Here is a 14,602-nt window from a genome sequence, read left to right on the forward strand (position 1 = left end):
TGGAACACATCCCCATGGAACACATCCCCATGGAACATTATCACCATAGAACATTATCACCATGGAACACCATCCTTATGGAACACAACCCTCATGGAACACCATCCTTGTGGAACACATGGAACACATTCCCATGGAACACAACCTCATGGAACACATCCTCATGGAACACCATTCTCATGGAACACCATCCCCATGGAACACAACCTCATGGAACACATCCCCATGGGACACCATCCCCATGGGACACCATCCCCATGGAACACATCCCCATGGAACATTATCACCATGGAACATTATCACCATGGAACATTATCACCATGGAACACAACCTCATGGAACACATCCCCGTGGGACACCATCCTCATGGGACACATCCTTGTGGAACACACGGAACTCATCCCCATGGAACATCATCCTCATGGAACACCTCCCTGGGGAACGCATCCACATGGGACACATCCCAGTGGAACACAATCCCCAAGGGACACAATCCTCATGGAACACCATCCCCATGGAAAACCATCCTCATGGAATATCATCCTTGTGGAACATATGGAACACATCCCCATGGAACACATCCCCATGGAACTCATCCCCATGGAACACATCCCCATGGAACACATCCCCAGGGAACTCATCCCCATGGAACAATCCCCAGGGAACAATCCCCAGGGAACACCATCCTCTCCCTCCCACAGCGGATCTCCAGTTTCTGGGAGATCCAGGTTCAGCAGCAGTGCTGTGTCCCCTACAATCCACAGTTATCCCAGGGATTCCAGTTTGCCTCTGGATCATGGAGAATCCCTCCCCTCCCATCCTCAGCATGGGATTCATGAACAGCAAGGAAAGTTTTGGAACAAAACAACCCAAAAATTCCTTATTTTCACCGCAAAATGCCTCATTGCTCCAAGTGGGAACACAACCAGTTACTGTATCCATGTTTTCCAGGCATTAATATTTATAGAATGGCTGGGACAGGAAAACTGTGGCTGCACAGCTGCCCTTCAAGGCTGAATCAATAAACTAGTGCAATCACAACACCCATTAATGCACACTCCCAGTATTCCCAGTGCAAAAAACAGGGAAAGGTGTTGGGATGAGGAGCACATGGACAGAATTGTGTCCCAAAAACCAGAGAGGAGACAGTTTTCTTCCCAGAAAAGGGAAGAAGGAGTTTTTTCCCTTTACAGCTTAAGGGGTAGGCATGGGAAATTTCAGCTTCACGTTGATTTTATTCAGGCAAAAATCAAAACATCTCTCCTTGTTTGGTCCCAATTTGGAAAAAATAAAAACATAACCCACAATCCCAATCCCCTGATTCAAACCAGGACTCTGATAATGGAATTCCAGCTGTGCAATTTAAAATAAAATAAAATAAAATAAAATAAAATATAAAGAAAATAAAAGGCAAAGAACCTCTTCACAGAATCACAGAATTGGTTGAGTTGGAAGAAGATCTTGAAAATCTCCTCGTTCCAACCCTCAATTTCCACCAAAGTGAATATTTTACTGAAAAGACGCCTGAGTATTTTACTGAAGAGCCTTGCTGATAAAATTCTAGCTGTTCTCCACTTACAAACACCCTAAATTGTCCCTCTTTTCCCATTCCTTTCTCCTCAGCTGCTTTCAGGGCTGATCCTACAAGGATCAATAAAGGCAGCCCAGTTCTGCTTCTGAGCCCCAAACCCTGCAACATCCTTTATACCTTTATTAAACACAATTCCAAACCCCCAAAACCCCACTAACTGGGCTCAAATTGGCCCCAAACAACTACATCCACTCCCTCTAACACAAACAAGTTATCCCTGAAGCAAAAGACCTTGTTCTAGTAAAGGTGTTTTAGCCAAGATCAGTGATTTCTTTGAGGGTTTTTCTTAGCAAATAAATTTATTTATAGAGCCATTGGCTCTGAATTTGTCAGGAGGAGAAGCAGAGATACCACTGAGATGTCACACTCATTTTGCACACCCAGCACAACAAAACCCCACAGACACAAAGCACCAAACCCTTACTCACAGTTTGCAAGGCCTTGTATTCATCTGACACTCCAGGAGATCATAAAGCTCAGGGAATGTGCAAGGAATGATCCATGAGGGTCCCAGGCTGGAGCTGCTCCGTGTGCTGGAGCTGCCACTGCAGGCTCACCCCATCCCTGGGGACACGTGGATCAATCCACACATCAGGCACAGCCCTGCCTGGCATTAAAGGGCTCTGTGTGATGGGGCTGGAGGCTGGGGAGGAGCTGCCAGGTCCTGGAAGCTCCTGGGGTGAGGTCCAGGTCCTCACACGCAGCACCAGGACCTGCCACTCTCCCCTAAACCTGAACCTGGAGTCTCCTGGAGTGACTTGGTCTCACGTGGGGTTGGGATGTGGCATCTCACCCCAGTTTGCTGCTCTCCACTGGAATTCTGCACCACAGGTTCAGGGACTGTGAGATGATGGATAAAGTTAAACCCAGAGAGGATTCAGAATTTAAGGTAAAAAGTATCTGCAACTCCCTGGGTGGACAGAGGTCGAGATGCTCCTCAGTACAACCATAAACATCTGCTCAGAGGAACAGAAGGGAGTGTGGGACCAGGTGGAGACCATGTGGCCTCCCCCATTCTAATCCCAGCAGAATGGGAGAACATTGCAGCACTGGGACCGTGTCTGACAATCAGGGACAATCAGGATGTTCTGCTGCCGAAGCCACAACCACATCCAAGCCCCTCCTCAGGTGCCAAACCCCCTCCCACTGGGTACACCCATCAGAAATAAAACAGTTTTTATGACTAGAGCCACTCAAACTCCACCCAAACAAAAACAAAATGAGCAAAAATCTGAACTCCCACCTTTCACAGGACAGGGGCAATGCAAGGAACCCCCCCCAAAAAAGCAGCCATACCCCTGTGTCCAGCAAAGCACCTGGACCACCCCGAGAGCAGCTTTACCACATCTCCCTCCAGAAAACTGTTCCTTTCCTCAGTATTTCAGTACATATAAATATTTCAGTATTTACAGAAAATACTAAAAATAAATAAGGGCTAGTCAGCAACAGTTATTTCAGAAATGAGGTGAAGGGACACAATCTAAGTAGTCACTTCATCACTGCTGCTCTTGCCAAGGGCTCCCAAAGAGGCAACATTCCCAAAGTGCATGTGGAGAAGCCTGGGATGAGGGCTCCAGCAAAACCTGGGCACACGGTATTTCAGCTACTCTGTTCCTGTACCAAGTCCTCATTCCCTCTCCATCCCCTCCTAGGGCAGGAATTTCTCCCTGTGGAGGAGCCAGGGAGACGAATTCTGTCCAGATCTGGTTCTCACGGATCACAGAGCCCCAGTCTCAGAATTAAGGGATTTGTAACTGTTAATTACTGCATTCCCATCTCCTAAGGAGCAGGCTAACACCTGATTTTCCCACATTCCAAGCAGGGAGGACACAGGAGAGGCTGCCCCCCCTCCCCAGAGGTGGGGAGGTGACTTTACCCCGAGTGGGCTGGGCTGAGAACAACCAGGAATTAGGAATGGCTTTACCTGCTCCACTCTGCTCCTTGCTCGGTGCATCCAACTCCTCTGTCATCCCCTGGAGCTCTTCCTGGGCCACCACCAGCCTCTGGGGAGCATCATCCAGATCTCCCACAGCTCCTGCAGGTTCCCTCTCCAACTCTTTCCTGCAGAACTGAAGCACAAGGGTTAATGTTCCACTGGAAATGAGAAAACCCTCATTGGAGGGAGATGGGACAAAGGCAAAGCTGTTTGTCACCCTCTCTGACACCAGTCCCCTCCTCTCCAGTGCCACTTCTGGGACACACCAAAGGCAGGTGATGCCCACAGGGCAGCCCTGACCCAAAGCTCTGAGTGTTCCCTGGCTCCCAGCAGAGGGGACTCACTCCTGCATAGGCTGGTGGGGCTGCACAGCCTGAGGATGAGGCTCTGGAACTGTTCAGGCTGTGGGTTTCCATTCTAAAACCAATTAAAACCCTCCCAGTGTGCTCAAGAAGAGACCTGAAATAGGGGGGGACCACGAGTCTGATGAGGATGAGCTGGGGGAGGCTCAGCCTGGAGAAAAGGAGGCTCAGGGGGGACCTTCTGGCTCTGCAACCCCCTGACAGGAGGGGGGAGCCGGGGTGGGGGTCAGGCTCTGCTCCCAGGGAACAAGGAACAGGAGGAGAGGGAACGGCCTCAAATTTTGCCAGGGCAGGTTTAGATTGGATATTTGGGAAAATTCCTTCACAGAAAGGGTGGTCAGGCACTGGCACAGCCATCCAGGGCAGTGGTGGCCACCATCCCTGGAAGTGTTCAGAAAACCTGTGGATATGGTACTTGGGGACACAGTTTAGGGCTGACCTTGGCAGTGCTGGGTTAATGGCTGGAGTTGATGACTTCAGAGAGCTTTTCCAACCTTTTGAGTCTATGAAATCTCAACTATGAGCTGTGCCACCAGCAAGAAAATGTATTTCCTTTCTCACTGTCCCTTAGGAAGCAGCTGGGGCAGTCCAGCTCCCAATGCCTGGTGAGTGTGACCAGAGCCAGCCTTGCACAGGAGATTTTAATGCACAGCAGCACCAGCCAGAGCATGGCCATGTGTCTCTTGGCCCTGCCATGCACCCATTGGCACCACTGAGGGGGATTTTCACCTTCAACATGTCTTGACTAGAGGGGTGTTGCCATCGTGCCTTATATTTGAAGGGAATGTTTCAATCAGAGTTATTCCAAATCCTTGGGGAAAACACCCCAGTTGTCCCAGTGAGTACTGGGAGCTCTATGGCTTCACTGCTTTTTTTTAAAACCTCTGATCTCCTGGATCTGCCTTTCAGAGCCAGAGGGCTCAGCTTCACCCAGAGAGTGTTGGCACAGTGTGATTGACTCCCTTTATCAGAGTAACACTGGGAGACTTAGGATCATGGAATGGTTTGGGATGGAAGGGACCTTAAACCCCATCCAGTGCCACCCCCTGCCACAGGCAGGGACACCTTCCACCAGCCCAGCTTGCTCCAAGCCCCATCCAACCTGGCTTTGAACACTTCCAGGGATTCAGGGGCAGCCACAGCTTCTCTGGGCAACCTGGGCCAGGGCCTCCCCACCCTCATAGCCAAGAATTCCTTCCTAATATCCCATCTATCCCTGCCCTCAGGCAGTGGGAAGCCATTCCCTTGGCCTGTCCCTCCATCCCTTGTCCCAGTCCCTCTCCAGCTCTCCTGGAGCCCCTTTAGGCACTGGAAGGGGCTCTCAGGTCTCCCTGGAGCCTTCTCTTCTCCAGCTCTCCCAGCCTGGTTCCAGAGCAGAGGGGCTCCAGCCCTTGGAGCAGCTCCGTGGTCTCCTGTGGACTCGTTCCAGCAGCTCCAGGTCCTTCCTGAGCTGGGCCCCCAAAGCTGGAGGCAGCTCTGCAGGGGGGTCTCACTTGAGGGGGGCAGGGGGATAGAGTCCAAATTTAATTGGCCTCTGGGGTGCAAACACACACTGTGGGCTCATGTCCAGCTTTCCCTCCACGAGAACCCCCAAACCCATCCTTCAGGCCATCCCCTGTCTTTTGAGCCATTTACAAACCCATTCCTGCTCCCCCCAGGAACCAGCACTGAGGGTTCCTGAGGCTCAGCAGGTTGGTGTCACCCATATTTTGCACTCCTAGAGATGTTCCTGAGCTCCCGCCTACCATGACCCCAGAATATTTCCCCATGGATCTGTCAGAGCCGACCACACAAACTGCAGGTTTGGACCCCTCTTTCTGCCTTAGTGGTGACACATCAAAGCAATCAGTTCTGCTTGGTCAGTCTGGCTAAAAGCTGAATTCATCCCTGTACCAGACAGGACAGGGATGGCCCTTCATCCCAAGAGTGGGACAGGTCAGCTGGGAACAAGCAAGGCCACACATTCCCGAAAACAGGGTAAGAGGAGCAATTAACCCATTAACCTGTAACACTGCTGGGACTCTAATGACTCTGTGAAACAAGAGTGATGCTCCCCTGAACAATGGGGTGCTTAATCCACAGTTTCTGGTTCACAGGGATGGACAGCAATGACATCATCTGGCGGGAATAATCAGCTTCAGGGAGACTGTTTTCTGGGAAAACAGATCTCCCAAAGTGTCCTTCACCTGGTTTAAAACCACAGAAATGGTGCCCAGTGTAAGAACTGGGGAGAATTTGTGTTTGGTGGAAAACAAGGAGCATTAGGCTTATAAAAATTCCCTAAAAGTGTTCAAGATGAGGTCCAGTGGAGGGTGTCCCTCTCTCCTCCAAACCCAAACTGTTGTGTGATTCCATTCCTGTCCACAGGAAGAAATTGAAAGGCACAAAAGCAGAAGGCCAAGCCCTGACCCCTCTCTGAGGTCTTGCCCCCTCTCTCTGCTTTCCCCCAGCTCCAGCTCCTTCCTCATTTCTTGGTCACTCAGAGACAAACAGCAGTTCACCGAATTCCAGAATTCTCCATGAAATAGCCACATTCAGGAGTAGGTGGGAATTGGTGGCCTTAAAATCATAGAAGGGACCCCCAAGTATCATCCAGTCCAACTCCTGGCCCTGCACAGACACCCCAACGATCCCACCCTGTCCCTGAGAGCTGTGCAGACGTGGGAGCAAATCAAATGCCAACGTCCAAGGGTGGAAACTAAGAAAGACACTGACTTAGAATCAAAGAATTCCAGACTGGTTTGGGTTGGAAGGGATCTTAAAGCCCATTCAGACCCACCCCTTGCCCTGGGCTGGGACACCTCCCACTGTCCCAGGTTGCTCCAAGCCCTGTCCAACCTGACCTTGGACACTTCCAGGGATGGGGCAGCCACAGCTTCTCTGGGCAGCCTGTGCCAGGGCCTCCCCACCCTCCCAGTGAAGGATTTCTTCCCAATATCCCATCTAAACCTACTCTCTGGCAGTTTGAAGCCATTCTCCTTGTCCTGGCACTGTCTGCTCCTGTAAATAGTCTCTCTCCACCTTTCCCGTAGCTCCTTCAGGTACTTCACCACTGAGACTCCACTGAGGACTCAGAGACAGGAGAAACAGTTGTCATTGCAGAAATATCCCAAAGACATTCCCTCCCCAGCCTGAGCAGCTGAGCAGGAGGTACCTGGATCCCCTCTGTGGTGCTGTGGAGCAGTCCCAGTTTCCCCAGCAGTGCTGTCCTCTCCACCAGCAAATAGGCGACCTGTTCACTGGCAGCGCTGTGAGCGATCTGGGACAGCCCTTCCTGCTGCAGCATCTCCTCCACCTCCTTCAGCTGGGCTTCTGCAAGGCAAGGCAAGGCTTGGGGTGAGCAGAGGAGCAATCAGGGCATGATTTCCTGCAGATCTGCTTCCCAGATCCTGTAATTCTCCAATGCAGCAGCTGCTGTTTCTCCTGGAGCCCAGCAGCTCCTCAAGTCTCTCCTGCTTCCCACTCCCTGTTCTTACCTGATATCTCAGCCCTACTCCCTCTCTCCCAAGGTTTCTGCTCATTCATCCCCTTCCCTGCCTGCCAAGCCATAGGACCTGCTACACCTACTTGGAGTTCTCCTGCCTGGTTTTCCACGGAGGAGTTTCTACAACCACCTTCTCCTCCCAGCCTGGTTTATCCTCACACCATTAACCCTGAGTGGTGGAAACTAAACAGGTTAAACATGAGGGAACCATGGAATCATTAAGGAAAAGTCCTCAAAGATCATCAGTTCCAACCTTCAGATACCCAAGATCCCTTGGAGAGAAGCTGACATTTTCTTCAGCAAGAGACACAAAACACCGGATCACTCCTAGAGAGCATCACTATTTTCCCAAAGAGAGAGGCAGATCTAGATATCTTTAAGAATTAAAGTGCCAATCCTTCACCATTTATCCCAAAATTATAGCCAGGAACACCCTGTACTGGGAAAAACTTCCAGATTCAAAGGCAGATTTGTGACAACAGCACTTGCAGAGGTCAGTTTATGGCCAGGCATTGCTCTGTTTGTGAAACAAACAGGTGATAAAAAGATTCCCTCATTTTTGTGGCTGGAATTTACCTGCCAGGAGAAAATGAGGAAACTTTGGTCTCTGGAGTGGTCAGGGTAGTAACTCCTGCACCAGATCCAGCAGCTTGTGGAGCCAGGGAAGGGCTTTTCCAACCCTCCCTGTGTAATTCATATTAAAACAAATCCAAATTTCTGGCCCAAACAAGGTGATAAAGGTTTCTGAGTGCTGCAGGATGGGAGTGCAGGGAGCTGTAAGGAAGAAGGAGGGATATTCCCACTTTTTCACTCAGGAAGCTGGAGTTGGACAACTGATGTCCAGTAGAGCAAATATTCCTCTCCCCCAGAACACACAGAGCTCTGGACAAGCCCGGCCCTCCCTTCCCTGCACTGATTTAACCACATCCCGAGGCTCCAATCAATCAATCCCATGTTTCCACTCCACTGTTCCAGCCCTGTGGATGGAAAACACCCTGCGGTCCCCTGGGGTCACAGAGCACAGCTCAGTCAATAGGGGGTCAAACAGGGCCCACCAGCAAACAGGGCTTTGGGCAGCATCAAAATAACTGGACTTGCTCCGAACATGTGCACCAGGAAGAGCCCATGGATCCCAGGAGACAGCCCCCAACCTGCCTTGCAGTTTGCTCCCAGAGTTTTGCCAAATCCCAGCTACAATGAAGGGGAAACTGCTCCCATTTATGGCCAGGAATAGGACCCCCTATAGAACTGACACCTTCCCCTGCCAGTGCTTCCCTCATACCCTGCCAAGTAATGTTTACTTTACAGCCTCAGATCCCAGACATCTTCCACAGGCTGAGGAGGGAAAAAAAGGATTTGTGAGGATGAGGATGGTCTGCCATACCCAGCACAGGTCACCTGCTTGTCAAACCCACTGATTTCTCACAAACCCCTTCCCTCCCCAACCCAGCAGGTCTGGGAAGAGCAAACAGCTCCCTCAGGCACTGTTCCACCAGAGCACTGCTGGGTTCCCACTGCCACCTCCTGTCCCTGCTTGTTTGGAAGCAAGATTTATATTTGTATTTTCCTGCCCCAGGAAGACTCTCAGAAGCAGCAGCTCAGTGGTGTCCTCACCTCACCCCAGACCTGCCTGCCCTGTCCCTGCTGGGTGTGTGTCACCAGTCCAGCTGTTCCAGCTGTTACAACAAACGAGCTCAGACCACGACTATTTATTCTTTTTATTCCACTTTTGAAATAAATGGAGGCAGCTCCCCCCAGTGTGGTGCTTCACTGTCCATTCCAGTTGTTTTTCAGGAAGGCTTTTGGCACCACAGCACATGTGCCATTGACCTGCCCTCCAACAACACCCTGGAGTGCCCAACAAGAGCCATCGGATCAGGAACCACCTGGAGGGGAGGAAAAATGTCACTTTGGGCAGAAGATCCACATGAGGTGAAGCTCAGTTCCATGGCCCAGCAGAAACTCAGTTCCATGGCCCAGCAGAAACCAGCCCTGGCTGCTCCAGCAGGAACCTGTGCCAGGCACAGAGTAAATCTGTGAGCAGGAATTTGTGTCATCAGAAACTACTCGGGGTCAGTGATGGGCATTAATGATCCTCAGAGCCTGAAGGGGCTCCAGGAGAGCTGGAGAGGGACTTGGGACAAGGAATGGAGGGACAAGACAAGGGGGAATGGTTTTAAATTAAAAGAGGGGAAATTTAGATGGGATATTGGGAAGGAGTGAAGGTGGGGAGGCCCTGGCAGAGGTTGCCCAGAGCAGCTGTGGCTGCCCCATCCCTGGAAGTGTCCAAGGTCGGGTTGGACAGGGCTTGGAGCAACCTGGGCTAGTGGAAAGTGTCCCTGCCCATGGCAGGGCGTGGGACTGGAGGGCTTTAGGGTCCCTCAAACCCAACCCAGTCTGTGATTCCATTCTATGAAACAACAGATCAAGTTGCTCCAAGTGATCCCAGATCAAGGTCTCCAGCCATGAGTCTTTGCCCCTCCCTTCTCCCCTCCCAGCTCCAGCTGTCAGGACAAGGCAGAGCAGGACAGATCCTGCTCCTCACATCATTCTCAGTTCAGGCCCCTCCTTTCTACCACAATCTTGATTCAGCCACTGTTCCCAACTGCCCTTTCAGGTTCTCCTTCCAATTCTCCCAAAAGCTCCCAACCACCACCCTCTCCTCTTGCCTCACCCACATTTTTAACAGTCCCAGCAGACCTGGGTCTGCCTTTCCACAAGACCCTTGTCCATCCTGATCTGCAGGATCATCCTGTCCCCACTGCAGACACCCAGCTGTCCCCAAAAACAAGAGGGGGAGCAAGACCCGGAGCACAAGTGTGAGGAGGAGCAGCTGAGGGAGCTGGGGGGGCTCAGCCTGGAGAAAAGGAGGCTCAGGGGGGACCTTCTGGCTCTGCAACCCCCTGACAGGAGGGGGGAGCTCTGCGGGGGGGCAGGCTCTGCTCCCAGGGAACAAGGGACAAGAGGAAACGGCCTCCAGCTGTGCCAGGAGAGGGTCAGGTTGGATATTTGGGAAAATTCCTTCACAGAAAGGGTGGTCAGGCACTGGCACAGCCATCCAGGGCAGTGGTGGAGTCACCATTCCTGGAAGTGTTCAGAAAACCTGTGGATGTGGCACTTGGGGGCACAGTTTAGGGCTGACCTTGGCAGTGCTGGGGGAATGGTTGGACTTGATCTCAGAGGGCTTTTCCAACCTTAACAATCCCATGATTCTGTGATCTCTGATGAAAAGCAGAGGCTCAGGGAATGGACACAGGGATACAGACAGGACTCAGCAGCAGAGCCACATTAGAGCCCCAGAGCAGCCTGAGAGAATCCTTTGGGAATGTGGCACAGCACAAGCACATCCATCTGCTCCATGCCAGAGATGGCCAGTGGGATTATTCTGTGAAGTGGTTGAGCCAGAATCATGGAATCAGAGAATATCCAGAGCTGGAAGGGACCCACAGGGATCATCCAGTCCAAATCTCAGACAAATCCAACAATCCCCCCTGTCCCTCAGAGCGTTGTCCAAACACTCCTGGAGCTCTGGCAGCCTTGGGGTCGTGACACTGCCCTGGGGAGCCTGGTCAGTGCCAACCACCCTCTGGGGTAAGAACCTTTTCCTAATATCCACCCTAAAGCTCCCTGGCACAGCTCCAGCCATTCCCTGGGTCCTGTCCCTGGGCACAGAGAGCAGAGATTGGAGCTGCCCCTCAGGAGGAGCTGCAGACCCCGAGGAATTTCCCCTCAGCCTCCTCTTCTCCAGCTGAACAAACCTGCAAAGCAAAGACCCAAAAATCCTCAATAAAAGACTCAATAAAACACTCCACAAACACCTCAAAACACCTCAGGGCTGCCCCCCCTCCCTGCAGGGGACAGCCTGGGGGGAGCAGGGCCTTCTCCAATCCCCAGATCCCTAAATTATCTCCACACATCACTAGTGCCAGCACTGAGCTACAGGCAAGCCTTAAAACCCACAATCTGCCAGTGATATCCCAAAACCCCTTCAGAAAAACCCTATGGCATTGAATCCACAAAACCCCCCGGGAACAACACGAGCACAGTTAAAATCCAGATGCATGAACACGGATCTCGGCTTCCATCCCAGGCTTAATCATTGCTCAACAGCCACAAGAATCCCTCAGAAGTGGAAAAAGTCCAAGACCGGGACAGAATCACTGCATTTCAGCTTTGAGGAAGAGACCTGTCCTTCTCCTGCCACCTCGTGGGCAGTGAGAGAAGAACCAGGAACAGAGTTTTCTGCCACAGTGACGCTCCCAAAAACTCATTAATCATTTCAACCCCTTGTAACCAGCGTTTTCACCACAAACCACCACTTGAGGTGCCCAGAGGAACCAGAATTTTAGGCAAACCCATCTTTGGAAAGTCCCTCCGTCAGATGTGCTCCTTGAAAACCCAAAAGATGCTCAAAACTCCTGAATTTGCTGCCCCAAACAAAACCTGTATCACAAAGAAGCTGTGCCATCACCCCCAATTTTACCTTAGGGCCAGGACAACTCCATGAAAGGAGTTGATGTAACAAAGGTACTCAAACCACAACAAAAGACTGAAGAAAATCAAGATTTAAACCCCCCAAAAAATACATTTGCCATTACTGGAAGTGACCCCAGAGTTTGAAAATAAATTATTTGAAGCAAAATAAATGAAATAATTCCTTTAAACAAAATTACTGCACCCAAAATAGTGGAGTTCTAAGTGGGGTAGTGGAAGGTGTCCCTGCCACGGCAGGGAGTGGAACTGGATGGGTTTTAAGGTTCCTTCCAACCCAAAACCATCCTGGGATTCTGTGACAATAAACAGGCACAAGTTGTGAATCCCCAGTACATGACACTGTCCCTCACAGTTGCTTTAAAAAATGGGGAGTTTGGGTAAACCAAAGCCAAAGGCAAATTCACTGCCTGGGTGGGAGTGAGGAGTCAATGACAGATAAATTAGTGTTGGAAAGCAAACAGCACCATCAGTTCTGGCCTTCAAACAGCCTCTGGAAGAGGCAACAACAGAGCCACATGGAGAAAGTGCCAAATCCCCTGAATAAAGGCAGTGAAACAGGCAAGAACCTCTAAATCAATTAAAAAACAGCTCTAGCAGCTCATTAACACTTAGCAACCTCCCAAAGAGCAAACCAGTCCCTGAGGACTCTCTGAGAGCTCCCTGAAAGCTCCACAAGAACTCCCTGAGAGCTCCCTGAGAATCCCCCAGAAAGGCTGCTCTGATCTCCAGGAAGGTTTAACACCTGCCAGGGCATTCCCTGGGCCCGTGGTGAGGAGGGATCACAACTCCAAATCAACTCCAGCAGCTCATTAACACTTTCATCAACCTCCCAAAGGGCAAAGCACTGAGAGGTCCCTGAGAAGCCCCTGAGAGCTCCCTGAGAATTCCCCAGAAAGGCTGCTTTGCTCTCCAGGAAAGTTTAACACCTGCCAGGGCATTCCCTGGGCCCGTGGTGAGGAGGGATCATTACCCTGGAGCAGTTGCAGCCGTGCCAGCTCCAACCTGAGCTGTTCATTCTCCTTCTCGTACTCCGAGGCGATGGCATCCCGCTCCTCCGTCAGGGCACGGACGTGGCCCACGTAGCTTTCCACCTGGAACAGGGAAAACAGCCCTTTCCACCTGGAACAGGGAAAACAGCCCTATCCCTGTGGCTGCCAGAGCCTCCACAAGGGGCACAAAGAGCTCTGCCACCTTCGTATTTAAAGGATAAGCTCAAGTATTGGTAGGACACTGCACCTTCGGCACAGCTGGGGATGGGAAAACCTTGACTGGGAGGGCTGGAGGGTGGGAGGGGGTGAGGTGTGGGGGTGCTGGGATGGGGGGGGTTCTGAGCCACGGCTCTGTGGGAGATGCTGGGCTCACCACCTGCTTTTTGATGCCCCTACGTGAGGAATGGGGACGTAGTGGGGACGCCCTGAGTTTCCCAGGGCAGCGGAGTGGCTGTGACACCTCTGGACATGCTGCTGCATAGAGGGGGTGTGGGACTGGGTGGGTTAAACCCAGAGAGGGATCAGAGGATCACTTAGGTTAGAAAAGACCTCCAAAATCATGGAGTCCAATCTGTGCCCGATCCCACCTGGGCACTGAGTGCCACACCCAGTCCTTCCTTGGACACCTCCAGGGATGGGGACTCCACCACCTCCCTGGGCAGCCCATTCCGATGCCTGACCACCCTTTCCAGGAAGGAATTCCTCCTGATGTCCAACCTGACCTTCCCCTGGCACAGCTTGAGGCCGTTCCCTCTCCTCTTATCCCTTGTTCCCTGGGAGCAGAGCCCGACACTCCCCCAGCTCCACCCTCCTGTCAGGGAGATGTAGAGAGTGAGAAGGTTCCCCTTGAGCCTCCTTTTCTCCAGGATGAGCCCTCCCAGCTCCCTGAGACATTTCTTGTACTCCAGCCCCTTCCCCAGTTTCGTTCCCCTCTCTGCACTCACCAGAGTGAGTGACCACACACCCCCTGAACACCTCCAGGGATGGGGACTCCATCACTGTTCTGGGCACCTGTGCCAGTGCCTGACTGCCCTTTCCATGAAGGAACTTTCTCATCCAACCTGAGATTCCATGAAGGAATTTTCTCACCCAACCTGAACCTCCCCTCGGCACAACGCAAGGCCACCTCCTCTCATCCTGCCCCTCTTTCCCCAGGAGCAGAGCCCAACGCCCCCTCCGGCTCCCCCTCCTGTCAGGGACTTGCAGAGAGTGAAAGGTCCCCCCGAGCCTTCTTTTCTGCAGGCTGAGCCCCCCCAGCTCCCTCATCCCCGGTGCTCCAGCCCCTTCCCCACCCCGCTCCCATCCCAGGACAGCTCCAGCGGGGCCCCTTACGTCTCTCATGTCCTGCTCCCGCCGCCGTTCCAGCTCTCCCAGCCGTGTCTCCGCTCTCCGGAGCAGCCGCCAGGCCAAGCCCAGCAGCTCCTGGGCCGGGGCCGCGGGGTCCGCGCCCTCCGCCCGCAGCCAGCGCAGCACCGCGTCCGCCGGCACCGGGGGCTCGGCCTGGGGGAGAGAGGGAGTGAGACGGGGACGGGGTACAGCTGACCCCCCGAACCCCCCACGGGGGTACAACTGGTCCCCTCAGCCCCAGGTGCCGGGGGTACAACTGACCCCCCAAATCCCCGGGCCGGTCCCGGGGGTGTAAACGATCCCACTCAGCCCCAAACCAGGCAGTACAGCTGACCCTCCGAACCCCCCACGGGGGTACAACCGACCCCTCTCAGACCCCGATCCCAAACCCGGGGTACA

The 14,602-nt window shown here is 52.5% G+C and overlaps 1 protein-coding gene across 5 annotated transcripts in view; it reads right to left on the reverse strand.

The window, feature by feature from the left end:
- The window catches only part of CCDC30 (coiled-coil domain containing 30), a 41,001-nt gene that overhangs the window by 26,112 nt on the left and 287 nt on the right, over positions 1 to 14,602 (reverse strand). For all 5 annotated transcript variants that reach the window (XM_027658211.1, XM_027658210.1, XM_027658209.1 and 2 more), the window contains exons 2-5: positions 14,189 to 14,356; positions 12,838 to 12,958; positions 7,044 to 7,201; positions 3,516 to 3,660 (exon numbers count right to left, since the gene is read on the reverse strand). In XM_027658211.1, the coding sequence (XP_027514012.1) occupies positions 3,516 to 3,660; positions 7,044 to 7,201; positions 12,838 to 12,958; positions 14,189 to 14,356 (592 nt within the window). The remainder of the gene's footprint in view (positions 1 to 3,515; positions 3,661 to 7,043; positions 7,202 to 12,837; positions 12,959 to 14,188; positions 14,357 to 14,602) is intronic.

The sequence above is a fragment of the Corapipo altera genome, unplaced genomic scaffold (assembly GCF_003945725.1).
Source record: "Corapipo altera isolate COAL_440 unplaced genomic scaffold, ASM394572v1 301, whole genome shotgun sequence".
Lineage (NCBI taxonomy): Eukaryota > Metazoa > Chordata > Aves > Passeriformes > Pipridae > Corapipo > Corapipo altera.